We start from the raw sequence: 21799 nt of genomic DNA, 5'->3' as shown, positions 1-21799 counted from the left end.
CCGGCTACCACCACTCACTGCTCTGACCAGGATCACAACAGAGGGTTCTGGACAGAACTGGAGAAGGATGTAGAACAAAATTCTAACTCACAAAAAAAAGACCAGATTTACTGGCCTAAAGGAGACTGGAGAAGCCCCGAGAGTATGGCCCCCGGATACCCTTTTAGCTCAGTGGTGAAGTTATCTCCGAGGTTCACCATTCAGCCTGGGAGTGGACAGCACCGTGGAACCAGATGGGACTGATGAGGTACAGTAGTCCAGAGACGGGGGCTGGAAGGCAGAAGGGGACAGGGAAGCTGGTGATGGGGAACCCAAGGTTGAGTAAGGATACTGCTGATGTGTTGTGAGATTGTTAACCATTGTCACAGGGCAACATGTGTACTAACTGTTAAATGAGACACTGTTTTGTTCTGTAAGCCTTCACCTTAAGTGAGAATAGCAGAACAATTGGAAGAGCGTGGTCGATGTCACTGAACTGTACATGTAGAAATTTTTGAAGTGGTGTGTCTTTGACTGTGTATATTTTCACCAAAAATAAAAAGGTTGAGAAGTTAGAGGGTTGACATGTTGTGGGGTTGTTGAACAATGTCATAAAACAATATGTGTACTACTGTTTCATGAGAAACTATTTGTTCTGTAAGCCTTCACCTGAAGTACAATAAAAAAGAAAAAAAAAAAAAAAAAGAAGGAAGATCCAAAAATTAACGACTTAACAACCTGACAAATAGAAAAGGAACAGCAAAAGAAGACCAAAGCTACTAGAGGAAAGGAAATAATAAAGAGCACAAATGAATGAAATAAACAACAGAAAAACAATGGAAAGAATCAATAAGACTAGAAGTTGGTTCTTTGAGAGGATCAATAAAATTGACAAACCATTGGTCAATTAGACAAAGGAAAAAAATAAGAAGCAAATAACCAAAATAACAAATGAAACTAGATGCATTATAACAGATCCAACTGAGATAGAGGATTATAACAGAAGACTATGAAAAACTGTACTTCAACAAATTTGAAAACGTACAAGAAATGGACAAATTTGTGGAAACACACTACCTATCTAAACTAACTCAAATAAAGGTAGAAAATCTAAACAAACCCATAACAAGAGATTGAAGATGTCATCAAAAAACTCCCAACAACAAAAAAGCCCCAACCAAGATGGCTTCACTAGAAATTTCACCAAACATTTAGAGAAGAGTTGATACCAATTCTACTCAAACTCTTCCAAAACACAGAAAAGGAAGGAATATTTCTGAACTTATTCTATGAAGCCAGAATCATCTTGTTACCAGGGCCAGGTAAAGACATCATACAAAAGGAAAATTACAGATCAATATCCCTCATGAACACAGACGCAAACATTCTCAACAAAATTCTAACCAACAGAATCCAATAGCATGTCAAAAAAATAATACATCATGATCAGGTGGGATTCATACCAGGTATTCAAGGGTGGTTCAACATTAGAAAATCAACGTAATTCACCATATAAATAAAACAAAGGATAAGAATCACATGATCATCTCAATCGATGCAGAAAAGGCATTTGATAAAATCCAACACCATTTCATGATAAAAACTCTGAACAAAATAGGAATAGAAGGGAAATTCTTCAACATAACTAAGGGCATATATGCCAAACCAACAGTTAACATTATTCTCAGTGGAGAAAGACTGGGAGCCTTCCCCTTGAGAATAGGAATGAGACAAGGATGCCCTCTTATCACCACTCTTATTCGATGTTGTACTGGATGTCCTAGCCAAAACAAAAAGGCAAGAAAGGTATCTAAGGCGAGAAATAAAGGTATCTAAACTGGAAAAGAAGAAGTTAAACTATCCTTATTTGCAGATGACATGATCCTATACATAGAAAATCCCAGAGGTTCTACAAGAAAGCTACTGGATCTAATAGAAGAAATCAGCAAAGTGGCAGGTAATAAGATCAACACACAAAAATCAACTGGGTTCCTCTACACTATCAAGGAGAACTCCTAAAGGAAACCAAGAAAACAACACCATTCACAATAGCCTCCAAAAGGGTAAAATATCTAGGAATAAACCCAACCAGGGATGTAAAAGACTTGTGCAATGAAAAGTATAAAAAACTGTAAGAAACTAGAAGAGATCTACATAAATAGAAAAATATTTCATGCTCATGGATCAGAAGATTCAACACTGTGAAAATGTCAATACTACCCAAAGCAATCTATAGACATAATGCAATACCAATCAAAATTCCAACAGCATTCTTTAATGAAATGGAAAAATTAAATCACCAACTTTATATGGAAAGGAAATAGGCCCTGAATTGCCAAAGCAATATTGAAGAACAACACCAAAGTAGGAGGCCTCACACTTCCTAATCTCAAAACTTACTATACAGCCACAGTAATCAAAACAGCCTAGTACTGGTTCATTGACAGACACACAGGCCAATGGAACAGAACCGAGAACTCAGAAGTAAATCCATCCATCCATCCATGTGCAGCTGATCTTCCACAAAGGGTCAAACTCCATTCAATGGGGAAGAAACAGTCTCTTTAACAAATGGTGCTGGCAAAACTGGATATCCATTTGCAGAAAAATGAAAATAGGTTCCTTATCTAATACTATATACAAAAACTAACTCAAAATGGATCAAAGACCTAAATGTCAAAGCTAAAACTATAAAGTTCCTAGAATGTAACATAAAGGATGAAACTAGGGGACCTAACTTTTGGCATAAATAGTCTATCAAACACAACTACAAATGCAGGAACAACAGAAGACAAATTAGATAAGTGAGACATCCTAAAAATTAAATACTTATGCTCATCAAAAGACTTTACCAAAAGAATAAAAAGAGAACCTTCCGACTGGGAAAAAAACCTTTGGCAACAACATACCTAACAAGGGCCTAATCTCTAAAACAAAGAAAACCTCAACAACTCAACAACAAAAAGACAACAATCCAATCAAAAAATAGACAAAGGACATGAACAGACACTTCACCAAAGAGGACATTCAGGCTGCTAACAAACAGAAAAAAAAGATGCTCACGATCATTAGCCATCCGAGAGATGCAGATCAAAACTACAATGAGATACCATCTTACTGCAAAAATAGCACTGATCAAAAAAAACCCCAGAAAACAACAAATGCTGGCGAGGCTGTAGGGAGACTGGAACTCTTACACACAGCTGGTTGGAATGTAAAATGGTACAACCACTACAGAAAATGATATGGTGCTTCCTTAGAAAACTAGAAATAGAAATAGCTTATGATCCAGCAACCCCACTCCTAGGTATATATCCTAGAGATATAAGAGCAGTGACACACATAGTGACACAAACATATGCACACCTATGTTCATTAGCAAAAAGATGGAAACAACCTAAGTGCTCATCAACGGATGAATGGATAAATAAATTGTGGAATATACATACAATGGAATACTATGCAACTATAAAGAATGAGGAGTCCGTGAAACATCTTATAACATGGATGAATCTGGGGCACATTATGCTGAGTGAAATAAGTCAATCACGAAAGGACAAGTATTGTACGGTCTCACTTTTATAAAAAGTCAAGAATAGGTATACATATAGAAAGCAATGTTCTTTGATGGTTATCAGGGATGGAAGGCGGAGGGAGGGGGAATTGCTTTCTAGATAGTAGACACTTGTTATTTTTGGTGATGAGAAAGGCAATACTCAATATGGGTGAAGTCCACACAACTTGTCCAAGGTAAATGAAGGCACTGAGAAGTATGCAAGAATAAGGGACAATTTCGGTAAACGCTATAACATACAATTTTGCAACAACAGTAATAACAACCAAAAAAAATGTGTGGGGTTACATTACAGATATGTATGCATATCTGTAATGTAACCCCACACATACATACACAGATATGTATGCATATATGTGTATAGGAACATGTGAGTATATGGATGTGCACGTATAGGTGTTTATCTGTAGGCATATGTATATGTTTGCATACATTGCATATATATTCATATATATAATAAAGCACATAGGGGACAAAGTTACGGATATTTCCTGGACATAACTAAACACCTTGTGGGATTGGTTTACTGGGTTTGAAGACTTAGGACCACACTCTCATGGGACAACTTGGACAACTGGCATAACATAGTTAATAAAAATAATGTTCTACATCTTAGTTTGGTGAGTAGCATCTGGGGTCTTAAAAGCTTGAGAGTGGTCATCTAAGATACAACTATTGGTCTCTACTCCTCTGGAATGAACGAGAATGAAGGAAACCAAAGACTCAAAGAAGAAACTAGTCCACAGGACTAATAGCCCATATGATTCACCACCTCATCTAGCCTGAGACCAGAAGAACTAGATGGTGCCCAGCTACCACTACTGACGGTCTTGACCAGGGACACATTAGGAGGTCCCAGATAGAAAGAGAAAAATATAGGACAAAACTCAAAGTCCTAAAAAAGACCAGACTCACTGGACTGATAGAGACTAGAGGAATCCCCGAGACTATCGCCTTAAGAAACCTTTTGAACTTGGAACTGAAGCCACTCCCAGTGTCACCTTTCATCCAAATAATTGACTGGCTTATAAAATAAACAATATCACCCATGAGTACTGTGCTCCCTTAAATAATCAACTGTATAAGTCCAAACGATCAACCCTAAAACAAAGATGAGAAGGTAAGGAGGGGCAGGGAAGCTAGATTAATGGAATAGAATAGAAATAATGAGAATGTTGATACATTGTTAAAAACGTGACTAATGTCATGGAACAATTTGTATAAACATTGTTAAATGGGAACCTAATTTGCTGGGTAAATTTTCACCTAAAACACAATAAAATATTTTTTAAAAAATGAATTACAACTTTCCTCCCAAAGACACTCCTGCTTTCCTGACCTTGCTCATGATGAATTCTGTGACTCAATACTCTTCCTTTTGGAAACAGCTCCATATCCAAATCCTCATCTTCCTCAAAAGCACCAACCTCTTCCATAAATCCTCAATGAACCTACCACCAGACCTAGAAATAATGTCATCATCCTCTGAAATTCTTTTGATGTTTATCACTAAAACACCATGTGCAATAATTATTTAAAAAAATAAGTTTTATTGAGATATAATTCATGTATCATAATATTAATCTTTTTAAAGTATACAATTCAAGGGTTTTTGGTACATTCAGAGTTGTACAGTCATTACCCATTGCTGTCGAGTTGATTCCGACTCATAGTGAACCTATAAGACAGAGTAGAACTGCCCCATAGGGTTTCCAAGGCTGTAATCTTCACAGAAGCACGCTGCCACGCCTTTCTCCCGCAGAGCAGCTGGTGGGTTCGAATAACCAACATTTTGTACAGCCATTACCACTATCTAATTTCAGAACATTTTCATCACCTCAAGAAACCATGATCCTATTAGCAATTACTCCCTATTCTCCTCTTTTCCTAGCCCTGGCAACCACTAATCTACTCTGCCTCTATGAGTATGCCTATTTTAGATGTTTCCTATGTGGAATCATACCAGACTAGCTTCTTCCACTTAGTATAATGTTTTCAAAGTTCATCCATGTTGTAGCATGTATCAGTATTTCATTCCTTTTTATTGCCAAATAAAACTCCATTGTCTGGATTTATCATATTTTGTTTATCTATTCATTAGATAATGGACATGTCTCTTGGGCACATACTTAGGAGTAGAATTACTGGATCATATGGTAACTGTATGTTTAACACTTACAGGAACTGCCCAAAACGTTTTCCAAAGCTACCACACCATTTTACACAGCAGTGTAATATTTTTCCACCTCCTCACCAACTCTTCTTATCTTTTTTGATCGTAGCTATTCTAGGGGTATGAAATGGCATCTAACCACGGTTTTGATTTACGTTTTTCTAATGCTAATGATGGTAAGAATCTTTCCATGTCCGTAATGACCATTTGTCTATCTTCTTTGGAGAAACAGCTATTCAAATCCTTTACTCATTTTTTAATTGGGTTATTTGTCTTTTTACTGTTGAGCTGTAGTGTTCTTTATATATTCTAGATCTAAGTCTCTTATCAGACATACGATTTGTAAATACTTTCTCCCATTCTGTGGGTTGCTTTCACTTTCTTGATGTTACCCTAGATGCACAAAACTTTTAAATTTGATGACGTCCCATTTATCTATTTTTGTTGTTGTTGTTGCTTGTGCTTTAGGTGTTATAAATAAAAAACAATCATCTAACTGAAGGTCATAAAGATTTATTGTTTTTTTCTAAGAGTTTTATAGTTCTAGCTCTTATATTTAGGTCATTGATCCACTTTAATTTTTTTAGATGATGTTAAGAAGGAGTCCAACTTCATTCTTTTGCATGTGGAAATCTGGTCGCCCCAGCACTATTTTCTGGAAAGGCTACTTAATTGTCTTCGCAACCTTGTCGAAAATCAATTGACCATAAACGTGAGGGTTCATTTCTGGGCTCTAAATTTTATTCCACTGATCTATATATCTATCCTTATGCCAGTACCACATTGTCTTGAATACTTAGTTAGGTAATGTGATTTGAAATCAGGAAGTATGAATGCTCCAACATTGATCCTCTTTTTCAAGATTATTTTGGCTATTCCAAGTCCCTTGAAATTCTATGTGAATTTTAGGAACAAGGAAAGACACGATTGAACTGTTTGTGTTTGTCCATAGTACAGAGACTCATTCACAAGACATGTCTAATAAATTATGAAATGAATAAAACACAAACACCTCAAAGTCTGAAAAATTATTCACATATGCATTATACAGAGAAAATCATCCCAAATAAGCCACAAGAAAAACCTCTAACTTACTATCATTCATATTTTCCAGACAATTTGAAGTCCTCCTCCATCATCAATGCTTTAAACCCCAAGATTACAAATGCACTGCACTTCCACAATATGCTCTGCAGTCTCTCAATCTTATAAGAAACACAAAATTTAGAGAGCAGAGGTTGCTACTTAAAATTTTAGTACCTTCCTTAGACATGCATAGAAATCCCACAGCAACCTCACATGCAGGCATCCTATGAAAAAATCTTAATAAATACACTCACACCTACTTAGAGAGGCCAGGCCTCAACTCACAATCAAGGAAGTTATAAGGATCTGTCCCTTATGCGGGTGGAAAAGAACTCTATGACCTTTCTACTTAAAAGGTCCCTGCGTGGCGCAAATGGTTTCCACTCAACTACTAACTGAAAGGTTGGTGGTTCAAATTCATCCAGTGGTGCTGTGGAAGAAAAGTCTGGTGATCTACTGCCATAAGATTACAGTCATTGAAAACTCTGTGGAGTACAGTTCTACTCTGACACACATGCAGTCTCTATAAGTCAGAACTCACTCCATGGCAATGGGTTTAGGTTTGGTTTCTAATTACCTATTGCCGTGGAGTCAATTCCAACTCATGGCGACCCTACAGGACAGAGCAGAAATACCGTATAGGGTTTCCAAGGTTGTAATCTTTACGGAAGCAGACTGCCACAGCTTTCTCCAGTGGAGAGCCTGGTGGGTTCAAATCACCAACCTTCTGGTTAGCAGCCATTGCTGTCGAGTCAATTTGGACTCATAGTGACCCTATAGGACAGAGTAGAACTGCCCCATAGGGTTTCCAAGGCTGTAATCTTTATGGAAGCAGACTGCCACATCTTTTTCCCGTGGAGCAGCTGGAGGGCTCGAATAGCCAACCTTTCAGTTAGCAGCTGAGCGCTTAACCACTGCACCACCAGAGCTCCTTTTGTTTTCTATTTAGAAGTGTGCAAAGTATGTGAAGCAATATGCTTGTTCAGTGTTTTTCTAAGCTTGCCTGATCTGATGAGTCACCTGGAACTTAACTCCCAAGGTCTGGGGATCTGAATGTTTAACAGAGCTCCAGGTGAGTCTCAGGAGGTAAGCAGGTGAAACACTGCTTCAGTTACTATCTGTATTTACACTTTCCTATGGTTTGCTCTATATTATTCAATATCACCTGTTAGATGTCAAAAAACAGATGGAAGTAGTTGGCAAGCCTCTAATTCTTTACACATTTTCGAAAATCAGCACCACCACCACCTAGTTGTTAAAATTTAGCCTATTTAAATTAAAAGGCTTCATAGTGATTATCAAGGTTATTTCTCCATCCACAAAGAACTATGGCCTCCGGACACTGCTCATGGATTTAGACTGCCTACAGCTTACTCTAAACTCTTGTTCTATTACTAATATTTTCTTTCAATCTCTCCTTATGGGAAGATAAATATTAAACAGCTATTTTTAAAAATTAAACTCTAACTTGTTGTTAAGTCAATTCCGACTCATGGCAACCCCATGTGTGTCAGAGTAGAACTGCACTCCACAGGGTTTTCTGTGACCTTTCAGAAGCAGATTGCCAGGCTTTTCTTCTGAGGCACCTGTGGGTAGGTTCTAACCACCAAACTTTCAGATAGCAGTCAAGCACTTAACCATTTGTGCCACCTAGGGATGGCCTTTTTTTTTTTTTTTTTAATTAAATACTTAAGTTCCTTTTTTAACAGTCTCCTCTGAATACTGATTTTTCACTCTCCCCCTGCCCCAAAGAGTGAAAAAATTGTCAGTTTCACACACATGCACACGAACGCTCTAGCTTTCTGGCTAATCAGAGGGATTCCTTAGAAAGACCAAACCTTGCCTGCTCTCCCTAAACATTTTATTTATTCTTTAAATTTACATTGATTTAGCTCCCCCCCTTAATATAGAAAAGCATAAAGAAAAAAAAAATGAGTCATATAGAAATCAGATCATTCACTGCCTGAGGCTGGGTGTGAGGATACTGCCTGGGAGGGGACACAAGGGAATTTTTAGGGGTGATGGAAATATCTCATTCGTGGTGGTGGTTATGCACAAGTGTATAAACTTGTCAAAACTCATTAAAATTTACACATAAAATGGGTGCATTTTAGTGTACATAAATTATACCTCAAAAAGGTGACTTAAAAAATATGGTTTATAATCTCGATTAATATTTTAAAAATAGTGCAGAAAGGTACAAACTGAAAATGTAAATGATGGTACATTTGTAAAAAAGTGAAAAAAAAGGTACAAAATAAAAAGTAAATGAACATGAGAATGGGAAGTTCCTATTGCCCCATCCCTGTCCCCTAAAGATGACCACCACCATTAGTTTCCTGTGTGAACATCTAGAAAAAAGAAAAATTTATGCATAAACCAGCTATACAGTATGTATATTTTTGCTACCCCCTGAATATTTAAAAACCCACCTAGGAATAACAGAACCTAGACAATTACCTGTGGCTTCTTGGCTTCCTTTCCCATTCACCCCAGGCCCCAAAAAAGGTCCACGCAGTCTGAGTCGAAATCTCTATTGTCAGACATGATTGCAGCAGTTGGTTGTGGACTGAGTTTGACTAACAGGGCCTTATAAAACAGAACACACGCCCCTCACCAGGAGAAGTAGAAACACAACAGAAAAGATGCAAAAAGTATCAGAACAGAGCCTTTAAATGGCCCTTTGGCCTCCCTCACGGGCTGTTCCCAATGAGAAGGTGTGGGGTCATGGCTGGAACTCATTAGGCACATCTGTGCAGGTCTAATTAGCATCCCAGTGCTCTCAGACAGAAACACCTGTTTGGGCTGCGAGCGTGTGCTGGGCCAAGGTGTCAAGAGTCCCTCTGGAAAGCAGAATTAGTGTTGGTGGGAACACAAAGCAGCCCAAGTTAAGTTCAAAGAGCAACTCTGGTCTGTTACCTTGAGGAGTTGTGCACTTTGTCTCAGAGGATGCCACCAAGAAGCTTGCTTTATAGATGGAATCCTATAAATGCCCAATGTTTTCAAATGCCAAATGTGCTTGGAGATTTTCCTTCAGTGGGTCTGGAAGGGGGCTCAGGAAGTATGTCTTTTGAAATGGCTCCCTCAGTGATTCTGCTGCATAGCCAGTTTGGGATCCCCTGAATTACGGCATCTTCAAATTTAAGCCTAGATGACTCCAATTCTATACCCCGATCTGCTCACATCTCCTCCAATCTACTCTCCATGCAGCAGCCAAATCTTATCATCCCTCAACTTAAAACCTTCCAACAGCTTCCCACTGCCTTGGGTTAAAGGTACAGACCTTTAAATGGCTTGGACACTCCTGCCTGCCTCTCCTCCTCTCCCACTGTGCTCCCCTAACTCTGTGACCTTTTTTCAGTTCCCCAAACTTATCCAGCACCTGTCTCACCTATCTTCTCTGCCTCTCCTATGCCTCCCCTAAAGTCCTCACTCCGTTTCCTTTTCCCTTACACAGAAACAACTGCCCCCTCCTAGCCTTAGAAGCCATAGCCTGCAGGGTGGTGGGGTAAGAATGTGGTAGAGTATGGCCGAGGGGAGGCAGCAAGAGAGGAAGGAACTCACTAGCTCAGTGCCATCCATGGGTCGAGTGCTCTTAGGGGTTCTCACACACTTCATCTCTTTTTGGCCTCGCTCCCATCCTGTGGGAGTCCCTGGGTGGCGCAAATGTTTAAGTGCTCAACTACAAACCAAAAGGTTGACAGTTTGAACCCACTCAAAGGCCCCTCAAAAGAAAGGTCTGGTGAGCTGCTTCTGAAAGGCCACAGCCTTGAAAACCCTATGGAGCAGCTCTATTCTGCACACATGGGGTTGCCATGAGTAAGAGCTGACTCAATGGCAACTGGTTTTTACCATCGTGTGTGATGGAGAACCTTCTCCCATTTTCCAGATACGGACATTGAGGCTCAGAGAAGTGACATGGCTTGCCCAAGATTTCACAGCTATCAAGTGGCAAAGCCAGGAATCTGACTTCAGTTCTTTCTGGCTCCAAAACCTGGAGGAATTAAGTGTTGGGGGAAGAAAGCTAAAAAGCAAGGAAGAGGTCAAAAGAAAGGAGGAAAGAAGGAGACAGTCAGAGGGACTTTAAAAAGGAAACACCCCCAAACAAAAAATCAACACCTGGATTAAATCACCTTCAGTCAATGTATGCCCAGCTGGCTACAAAATAAATTGAGCAGGAAGAGAAAAGGGCCCCTTCCTTTCTGGACCACCTCTGCCAGTGTTTACACCTAACCAAACCTGTCGCCATCGAGTCGATTCTGACTCACAGTGACCTATAGGACAGAGTAGAATTGCCCCATACGGTTTCCAAGGAGCGGCTGGTGGATTCAAACTGCTGACCTTTTGGTTAGCAACTGAGCTCTTAACCACTGTGCCACCAGGGCTCCATTTATACCTAAGCTGAGTGAAAACAGCTTGGGTGCTAAGCCCACTCTCACCTCGACGGGAAGCTAAGATCCAACACCCAGCAATAAAGAGCCATTCTGAGAAGGCGCAGTCTCGGCCACAACTGGAACCTGCTGCTGTAAATTCACACCAGCTTCCAGCAGGCCTGGCAATGTTTCTAGAGCTTGGAGTCTGCATAAATAAAACTAACTCCAAACTCCAGATCCACCTTGCATGTTGACAAGAGCCTTAATCAAACTCAATGCCAAAACGGAGAGTTTAGCAATTGCAAAACTCCCCCACACCACAGTGGTCTTTGTGTCAGATAATAGCTTCAGCTACCACCTCAGACCCACCTCTCATTATAGAACTAGAATCACCAAGGGGCAGAGAACTACACTGGAAATGAGCCAGCATCATACTTAGAAAAATACTGCAGAATGGAGCTAACCCTCCCAACCCTTCCCTATTCACTCACTGCTGCCAGAGTTTTAGGAGCATAGATAAGTCCCCATTTTAACTGAAAGTGAAAGAGAAAGATAAAACCAACATTTACAAGTGTCTCTTGAGTGCCCAGAACTGTGCGAGTACTTAGTAAATGTAAATTAATCTGTACATGACTTCTAGGAGTTTATTATATTGTTATCACTGTTTTACAGATGTGGAACGTGAGGTTCAGACAGGTTAAGTAACCTGCTCAAGGTCACACAGTGATAAGTAGCAAGAGCTACCTCAAGTCGTTCTGTAAAATGAGGTAAGGAATGAATGGATGAATGTGAAATTACGAGGCCAAACTGGGATTCTAATCAGATCTGTATGATCACAAAGCCTCAGGCCGCCTTCCACATGGGACCTCCCAAACAGGACAACCTCATCAGGTGAGCAAAACTTGTGGGGCACAAGGAATATCCTTCAACTGATAAAGTTGTGCCCAAGTCCTCTTGGGACAAGAGCTGCTCTCTGAAGCGGTCTTGAACTCTGATATTATCTACAATTTATCCCCTCTTTTGTGTACTAGGAAAAGGGAAATCCTCTCTTTTCTCACCTAAGAAACCCAGCCACTGCCAGATCTTGTACAAGACCCTCCTTCTGTTCAAGGGCCTCCCCATTAGAACAAGATGCCATCACATCCAAATGGCTTGGGCTACATCTACCACCTTAGATGACTCCAAAAGCAACTGACACTAGATACCAGGTGACCTTGTGCTGGTTACGTAACCTCTCTGAACCTCAGTAACAGTGCCTTGCACAGGGTCACTGTCTGGAATTATCTGTTCAGTGAGTGACTGGATGGATGGAGGGAAGGAGGAAGAGCAGACCACGGACCACAACAGCTGATATGATAAAACATCGGCCTGCCCATTTTTTTTCTGCCATTGCCAGTGCCATCAACCTGAAGGGTATAGAACCGGAGACGGAAGGAGATTCTTTTTCCTGACCTACATCTCAGGAAATACACTGTTGTTGCTTATTTTCTTAACCTCTCTACTTAGCAGTCAGTCACTACATATCCTAGGAGCACACTGAGATAAGCATTTCTGATCACAATAAAGGGACTTTATTAAAAGCTAAAGGCCTGAAGATTGTGGGGCACAGCCGGCACAGACAGGGCATGGCTGTAGAATCCAGCTCTGCCTTAGCATCTGTCTCACAGATCTCCCAGGCCAGGTCCCAACCAGAGTCCTGCCCTCGTATGACTTTGTTTTACTTTTCTGAAAGTAACTAACAGAAAGAACCCAAGGGCCAGAGAGAACCAAGCTGTCGGCAAGTCCAAACCCCTAGCTAGGAAGGGCATACACATCCAGGGTCTTTATTCATCAGTACTTTGGAACCAAGAGCGCATTCACTCAAAGATGCCAAAAAAAAAAGAAAAAAGTAAACTGCTGGGTCCACAACTGGAATGAAAGCAGGACTGCTATCTCAATGACCTTGGGGTTCAAACAACTGCTGTATCATCACCTTGTCTTTATCATTCTCTGAGGGATGTCCAGCAGGTCACAGGACACTAATTCCTGTCATATTCAGGACCTCTCACCAGCCTGAGCTGTGCCTCCACCAACGAACTAGAGAAAAGGCCTGGCCTCACAGAACTCAGCCCTCACCCCAGCAGTCAGGAAAAGATAACATTGCTAAGATCTACAATGAGAAAGTGCCCTCTACCAAAGAAACGAGACCCTCCTTTATTCTATATAGCTTCACTTACCGAACATTCAAAATCAGATGAAAGTCTCCCATGGTGTTGAAAGTCAAGAGATAGCTTATGTCTGTATACGAAGGAGGCAATAATAATTGGGAGAGGCATGAGAGGAGCTTCAGGGATGCCTGGTAACAGTTTATTTTGATCTATGTGCTGGGCACATGAGTGTGTTAGTTGTGTGATAATTCATCAAGTTGTCCACCTAGTGATTTGTGTAGTTATCTATATGTATTCTCTACATTGAATATTTTTTAAAATCACTCTCTTTATAGACAGAAAGTAACCAAACCGAATCCATTGCTGTGGAGTCAATTCTGACTCATAGCAAACTTATAGGGCAGAGTAGAACTGTCCTATAGGAATTCTCAAGGAGGCCTGGTGGCACAGTGATTAAAGCGTTTGGCTGCTGACCAAAAGGTCAGTGGTTTGAACCCACCAGCCGCTCCACGGGAGCAAGATGTGGCAGTCTGCTTCTGTAAAGATTTACAGCCTTGGAAACCCTATGGGGCAGTTCTACTCTGTCCTATAGGGTCACTAGGAGTTGGAATCCACTCAATGGCAATGGGATTAATCTTTATAGAAACAGACTGCTACATCTTTCTCCCACGGAGCGGCTGGTGGGTTCAAACTGCTGACCTTTTGGTTAGCAGCAGAGTGCTTAACCACTGCTCCACCAGAAAGTAGCTTGTACCTATTGCTGCCTGCTTACAGAATCCACTCCATGTACAAATGGACCAGAGATTTAAAAAAAAAAAAAAAAATCCCAGTAAGAGTATTTTCTCACCTTAAATGGTTTTTCATGGGTTTCAAATTCAGTAAGAGGTTTTTTTTTTTTTTTTTTTTTTTCCCCAGGCTGAATTTCAGGGCTTCATCAAGCCTTTTTATGCACTTGGCCAGTCTCTGGATGGGCCAACTTCTGCCTGTGGTCCAAGAGGGAGATCAACAAAGTAATCCTCAGGCGTCCCAGGGCTGACACGAAGGAGAGCACAAGCCCAGGGAGCACAAGCTAAGTTAGGCAACTTTCTCCATATTACACAAGGAGTCTCCACTGGGGCCTCTGCGGCTCTCAGTCCAAGGGCTATCGCTTTTCTAAGACATCTCATTCCACAGAGGCTAATTAATAAACACTCTCCTCTGGGGAACTGAGACAAATAAGCCCGGAGGACTTCACTGGCCATTCTTCTATACAAAGCCCGCAAAGAAGTTGATCAAGTTCCTTTCCAACAGGAAATCATTTGTCTCAGAGAGCCAGGAAGAGGAGGAGGGAAGTGCTGAGTCTGCAGCAGGGCACTGCAACACAGCCCAGTGTTTTTGTGGAAACGATGTTCCCCTAATCAAAACACAGTTGCATAAATGGACTCGTTCCACTTCAAAAAAAAAAGTTTAAAAGCCTATAAATGGGGACCACACAACTCTGATTAATTTTTAAAGCTCTTCGCACACTTTCTTTTTTAGAGTGTAGCTAAAAATAAAGGCTTGAAACTTGAAATAAAGTAAGCAAGTAATCACACACACACTGGGGCTTCTCCCATATATGGCCGCGTTATTCTTCGGTCTTTGAAAAGGCCAGATGAAGAGATGGCCAACAACCAAAATAATCCTTCAGACATTTGAAAATGAGGAGAAAGGACTAGAAGAGCTGGTGAACGACAAACAATTGGGAGGCTCAATAGGGATAAAGAACACGGAGAGGGATTTAGTTGCCATAGTACTTGAAAAACACAGGCACATGCATTTTGACACTGGACACCTTCTATAAAGGGACTGTTTTGCCCTCTGGCCTCAGCACAGAGAAAACTACAGCTGCGGTAATTTAACATAAAGGACTTAAAGACGGAAACCAGTGCCGGGGCATGACTGAAAATTTAATTAAGGCCCTTTTCAGGCTCAAATCTGAAATGGAGATGAGGGCACACCTCAAGGCAGAGGGAAGGATACGTGTGAAAAAGGGAAGAGGGCAGGGATTCAAATGAGATGTGAGAGCATAAATAGCAGAGGTCAGCTTTGGAGGTCAGCTTCCTTAGAATAGATGGCCATTACAGTGTCTGCTGGGTCCTACTTGAACTGTTTCTCTAGAGAAGATTAACACATTCATGTCACACCAATGCCACCTTGTGTAAGGCAGGGTGGGAAAGCCAGATTTGCATAGTGTTTTACGGTATACAGAGCTGCATCACAGACATACTACTGGACACAAGGTAAATAAAGCATCCGCTTATACTAGTATTGAGGAATCCCTGGGTGACACAAATAGTTAAGTGCTTGACTACTAAGCAAAAGGTTGGCAGTTCGAACCTACCCAAATGTGCCTCGGAAGGAAGGCCTGGCAACCTGCTTCTGAAAGATCAGTCTTGAAAACCCTAGAGAGTAGTTGTACTCTGCGCACATGTGGTTGCCATGAGTCAGAATCAATTTGATGGCAACCAGTGTGGTTTTTTGGTTTTTACTAACAGGGAAACTGAGGCTCGGGGCGGGGGGTGGGGTGGTGAAGTAACCTAACACAAGGTCTATTATGTGCTGCTTAGGGTGAGAGGGTTAGAGTAGAGATTCCAGGCTAAGCCCTTTCCATATATCATCTCTAATCTCTACAACTACCGAGTGAGGTAGCTAATATTGTCTCTACTTTATACATAAGAAAATGAAGGCTCAGAGAAGTTAAGTAACACGGCCAAGGAAGACCATCCTAATAACTGCAGGGCTGGGGCTTGAAACCATTGTCTGCTGATTCTAAAGTCTGCTTTTTCTTTTTCTACTTCATTATGAGGCCTCTAGTCAACATGCTAAGGACAGTGGTGGTTCAGTGGTACAATTCTCACCTTCCATGTGGAAGACCTGAGTTCAATTCCCAGCCAATGCACCTCATCTCATGCACAGCCACCAACACCTGTCTGTCAGTGCAGGATTGCATGTTGCTATGATGCTGAACAGGTTTCAGTGGCAATTTCAGACTAAGACAAACTAGGAATAAAGGCCTGGTGATCTACTTCTGAAAATCAGCCAGCGAAGACCCTATGAATAACAATGGTCTGATCCTATTGTACATGGGGTCACCATAAGTTGGGGACAGCTCTTTGGTAGCTAACAACAAAGTCAACATGCAAAACATCAAAGACTCTAGATAATGCTGCTTGTTCATGATTTCTTCTTGTACCGTCCCTCAGAATGGGATCTCTTCCGGGTGGTCATAAAGCTCTCCTACTAGAAAGCCAGGGAAACTGGAAGATAAGTAGGGTGGATATGAGGTGGGCTGGGCTGATGGGCCGAGGGAGAAAGATGTGGCAGTCTGCTTCCGTAGAGATTTGGAGCCTTGGAAACCCTATGTGGTTGCTACGAGTCAGAATCAGCTCGATGGCGGTGGGTTTGGTTAGCTGGGGGTCTGGTGGGATGGTAAAAGTGACCCCAAATACTTCCTCCTGCACCAGTGGGATCAGGTCCAGAACTGTTATTTCATTTTCCAAATCACTAACCTGGTGAGGCACAAGCCCAAGGGAGGTTGGAGGCTCATTCATGCGGTCGTCACTGCTGCTGGCAATGGCGTAGCCCCTGAGAAAAGGAAACAATTAGAGTTGTTCATTTAATAAAAGCTTACACTTAGCACATGTGAAGATGATTTGGAGGAGGTCCATGTAAGATTTATAAGGATAACTGAAATGACCCTTGCTAGGCAACACGAGCTAGTGAAACAATTATTTCCCTGGGAGGGAAAGCAGGAAGAGTAATAAAAAAGCACTGGTTTTGGAGTCAGAAAGACCAGAGTTTGTGACCGTAGGCAAGTTGCTTAACTTCTCTGTGCTTCAGGTCTGTCATCTATAAAACAGAAGTAAGGTTGTTGTGAGGAATAGATTAGGAATGCATTAGATAAATCACCGAATATAATATTTAGCACATGGTAAGTTAATAAACGTTAATTCCCTTTCTCTGAGATGTTGTTGTTGTTGTTAAGTGCTTCCGAGTCAGTTCCAACTCACAGCTACTCTACGTACAACAGAACAAAGCACTGCCTGGTCCTGCGTCATCCTCACAATCTTTGTTATGCTTGAGCCCACTGTTGCAGCCATTCTGTCAATCCATCTCCTTGAGGGTCTTCTTCTTTTTCGCTGACCCTTTACTTTACCAAGCATGATGTCCTTCTCCAGGGACTGATCCCTCCTGATAACAGGTCCAAAGTATGTGAGATGTAGTCTCACCATCCTTGCTTCTAAGGAGAATTTGGTTGTACTTCTTTTAAGACACATGTGTTCATTCTTCTGGTAGTCCATGGTGTATTCAATATTCTTTGCCAATACCACAGTTCAAAGGCGTCAATTCTTCTTTGGTCTTCCTTAGTCACTGTCCAGCTTTCACACGCATATGAGGTGACTGAAAACACCGTGGCTTGGGTCAGGTGTACCTCAGTCTTCAAGGTGACATCTTTGGTTTCAACACTTTAAAGAGGTCTTTTGCAGCAGATTTGCCCAATGCAAAGTGATAGTCTTGTAAAACACCACAGCACAATTTTGTATTGATATTTTGAAATTGAGACATTCTAATCTTGACTTCTTGAGCTGATATGAATGCCACCAAAATGGAAGGAGAATGACAAGAGTGAGGGATGACTTGAGTAGGAAAGCTCACTCACTCCTTCCTGAACAATGGTGTGAAGTTTATTTATGTTACACACGAATGCCACCCAGTGCCTGGTTTTAACCTATGACCAGGGCAAATGTGGCAAACAGAGGGCTCAGTGTTGAGGAACCATGGGTTCAGTTCTCAAGATTTCATCCCAAATACTTCCTGTCAGGAGGCCGCAATAAACTTAAATGGCAGGGAGAGCTAAGGAGGATGACAAAGAGTAAGACAAAAAAAGCTGTGTATTTTCATTTAACTCCAGAGCATTTACATTAGCTACGTATGCTACCAAAACGTACAGAGGCCATCTTTTCAACCGCGTAGAAAAGTTCCGAGTAACACAATAAATGGAATGTTGATGCCATTTTGCATATGTATCTTCTGAGAATTAGGAAAAATAAATCTTACAAAAACTTGATTCTCCCCTGCCTCTATTACAAACAACATAGCATGGTGATTACACTACGGAGCCAAACTGGCTAGGCTAAATCCTGGCTGCTCTACCACTTACTAGCTGTGTGAGCTTCAGCAGCTTACTTATCCTTTCTCTCAGTTTTCCCATCAAAAAATGGAACTAATAATAAATTCTTTGTTAATAATTTTGCTCTGCAGATTAAATGAGTTAATAGTTGTAAGTGCTTAGAACAGTATCTAGCACCAAGTAAGCACTATACAAGTGTTTGCAAAATAAAATAAATCAGTGTATTTGTCATATAAAGAAACCAAATCACTTGCCCTTGAGTTGATTGCAACTCATGGTGACCCCATGTGTGTCAGAATAGAACTGTGCTCCATAGGGTTTCCAATGGCTGATTTTAGGGAAGTAGATCACCAGGCACCTCTGGGTGGACTCAAACTGCCAACTTTTGGTTAGCAGTTTGCACCAACCAGGGACTCGCGTTTGTCACACATTCAGGTGTAAATATCTCTTTGACTTCAATCTGGCATGACTCTCTGACATGTGACAGCATGGTTTTGGCCAGATAGTCAGAGAATCTTGTTTCATCATTCTTCTTTTTCTTTTCTTTTCTCTCCTTTTCCTTCCTTCTTTCTAACCACACTGACTGTTTTCAAAATTAATTTAATTTTTGTCTTGCTTTTATTTAACTCAAGAGGATTTAATTCTATTGTTATAAGTCATAAAGTAAGACCTTCTCCTTGCTTGAGAAGATAGGGTGTCCGGACTACAACTGTGCTAATTTTTATACCTGGAATGTAACATATATACATTGTGTTATAGAATCCTAAAAGACTCAAGGTCAAGTTGAAACAAAAATGACCAGACCATTCATTTCTTTACTCTCACATGTAAGCCTAATACACTATGAGTGCTTAATAAGTTAAACAATATTTTAAGAATTAGCATGGTAATGGTAGACTAGGTAGTCAGGACCAACCCCCCTCCCACACTGAGAATGAACAGAAAAGCTGGACAAAGTATAAAAATCTTTGTTTGAAAGCATCAGAAAGTTACTGAGGTAGGGAGGAACCGTAAAGCCACGATCTGTTAAGAGGAGAAAAGCCTATAAAGGTAAACAAGGCATTTGCAAGGGTCACTTTTCCCCATGAAATGACTGCCGATTGTCAAAAGCAGTGGCTATTAGGCTCAAAAGCTCAACAGTGATACTGACAGCCTTATAGGGAGGAGGGGAAAACTGGAGTTTGAGGTCTGCCAATAAGGAGGAACCATGTAAAATATGCTAGGCTTTGGTTTCATTCTGTTGTGCGTGGGGTTGCTATGAGTCAGAACCAACTCGACGGCACCTAACAATATCCTCAGAGTCAGGGTGAACCAGAAATAGAGTAACCACAACTGGATTAAAGTGTCCTGGAATTGCTAGTGCACTTAACCTAACAGTATGCCAGAAGCAAATGTAACTCACTTCATCTCTATAATTTTTCATACACAATGTCAATAAAAAATAACCAAGCAGAGTTAAGGAACTGGGTAAACTTAAATACTAATTGGATATATGCTGCTATTAAGGAACTGTCTTTGTTTTTATGAGGAAAGAGGAAAAAAACGCATACGCTTTTAGAAATACATACTAAAAAGATACATTTTTATGGATGAAATGTTTTGAATTTACTTTAAAATGATCCAATGGGAGGAGAAAAAAACGTGGGTGACAGTTTAGATAAACGAAGACTGGCTATGTATTGATAATTGTTGAAGCTGGGCAGTGTACACAAGGGAATTAAAAATATATACATAAGTATATATATTTATATGTATATAAAATATATATATTAAATATATATGATAGATATATCTTCACCTGTATATGTTTGATTTTTCTATAAAAAAATTAAAAAAACAAACAAACATACAGGTACATAAGGAGATAATACATAACCAAAAGTCAAGAAAAAACAATGGATAACAGAAACAGATCCACCAGAATCTAGATAATAGAAGTATCTCATAAGGACTTAAAAGAAAAAAAAATCATATTTTCAAGGAATCAAAAAGACCAAAATCACAGTTTCAGCAGAGAACAGGAAGCTGTAAAATAAGATCAAATGAAAAATCTAGAACTGAAATACACAATAATGAAATTAAGAACTCAATGGATGGTTTTCATATGTATTAGACACAAAAGAGAGAATTAATAAACTTGAAGATCAGTCAAAAGCAAATAGCCAGACTGAAGCAAGGAAGGACAGTATGATGGAAAAATACAGAAAAGAGCATGAAAGACACATAGATTTACTCTAACTGACATGTAACTGGAGTCTCAAAAGGAAAGGACCAAGAGAGAATGGGGCAGAAGCAGTATTTTAAGAGATAATGGCTGAAAATTTTCTACAACAGACGAAAAACATTAAGTCATGGATTCAAGAAGCACTAGAAAGCACAATCATGATAAATACAGAAGTTGGCATATTATAGTCCAACTTCTGATAACCAAAGACAATGAGAAAATCTTAAAAGCAACTGGGAGTGGGTGAGGAGGGGAACTGGGAGAAAAACAAATTGCTTCCAAGGAGCAGCAATAAGATGAACACCTAACTTCTCGATGGCAGCCAGAGACAACAGAATTATATTTCCAAAGTGTTGAAAGAAAATTACTGGTAATCTAGAACTCTATATCCAGTGAAGGGAACCCTGGCGGCACAATGGTTAAGAGCTAGGTTGCTAACTGAAAGGTTGGCTGTTCGAACCCACCAGCCACTTCGTGGGAGAAAAGACCTGGTGATCTGCTCTCATAAAGATTTCAGCTTAGGAAACCCTATGGGGCAGTTCCACTCTGCCCTAGAGGGTTGCTATGACTCAGAAATGACTTGATAGCATCCAACCACAACAACATACCCAGTAAAAATAGCTTCTAAACATGAATATAAAACAGACATTTTTAGAAAAACAAAAACTGAAAAGAATGTGTCACTAGAAGAGAGTCACTAAAGGAAATCCTAAAGAGAATTCTTCAGACAAAAGAAAAACGCCCCCATGGTCTCAGGGAACATTTAACTCAATTGGCATAACACAGTTTATAAAGAAAATGTTCCACAGTCTACCTTGGTGAGTAGCATCTGGGGTCTTAAAAGCCTGTGAGCAGCCATCTAAGATACTCTACTGGTCTCACCCCTTCAGGAGCAATAGAGAATGAAGAAAACAAGATACAAGTGAAAGATTAGTCCAAAGGACTAATGGACCACAACTACCACGGCCTCCACTAGACTGAGTCCAGTACAATTAGATGGTGCCTGGCTACCACCACTGACTGCTCTGACCAGGATCACAACAGAGGGTCCCGGACAGAGCTGGAGAAAAATGTAGAACAAAATTCTAACT

General features: G+C 40.5%; 1 protein-coding gene across 9 annotated transcripts in view; it reads right to left on the bottom strand.

Moving 5' to 3' along the window:
• Positions 1 to 21799, bottom strand: part of ATG7 (autophagy related 7) — a 306857-nt gene that overhangs the window by 199620 nt on the left and 85438 nt on the right. For all 9 annotated transcript variants that reach the window (XR_002825401.1, XM_023739218.1, XM_023739179.1 and 6 more), the window contains one exon: positions 16863 to 16938. Coding sequence is in view for 8 of the 9 variants with exons in the window: in XM_023739218.1 (XP_023594986.1) it covers positions 16863 to 16938 (76 nt within the window). In the remaining variant the exon portion in view is untranslated. The remainder of the gene's footprint in view (positions 1 to 16862; positions 16939 to 21799) is intronic.

This window comes from Trichechus manatus, unplaced genomic scaffold (assembly GCF_000243295.1).
Source record: "Trichechus manatus latirostris isolate Lorelei unplaced genomic scaffold, TriManLat1.0 scaffold00001, whole genome shotgun sequence".
In the NCBI taxonomy this organism is placed as follows: Eukaryota; Metazoa; Chordata; class Mammalia; order Sirenia; family Trichechidae; genus Trichechus; species Trichechus manatus.
Note: the sequence above shows the minus strand (reverse complement) of the source record. Positions and strands in the feature narration are given on the sequence as shown.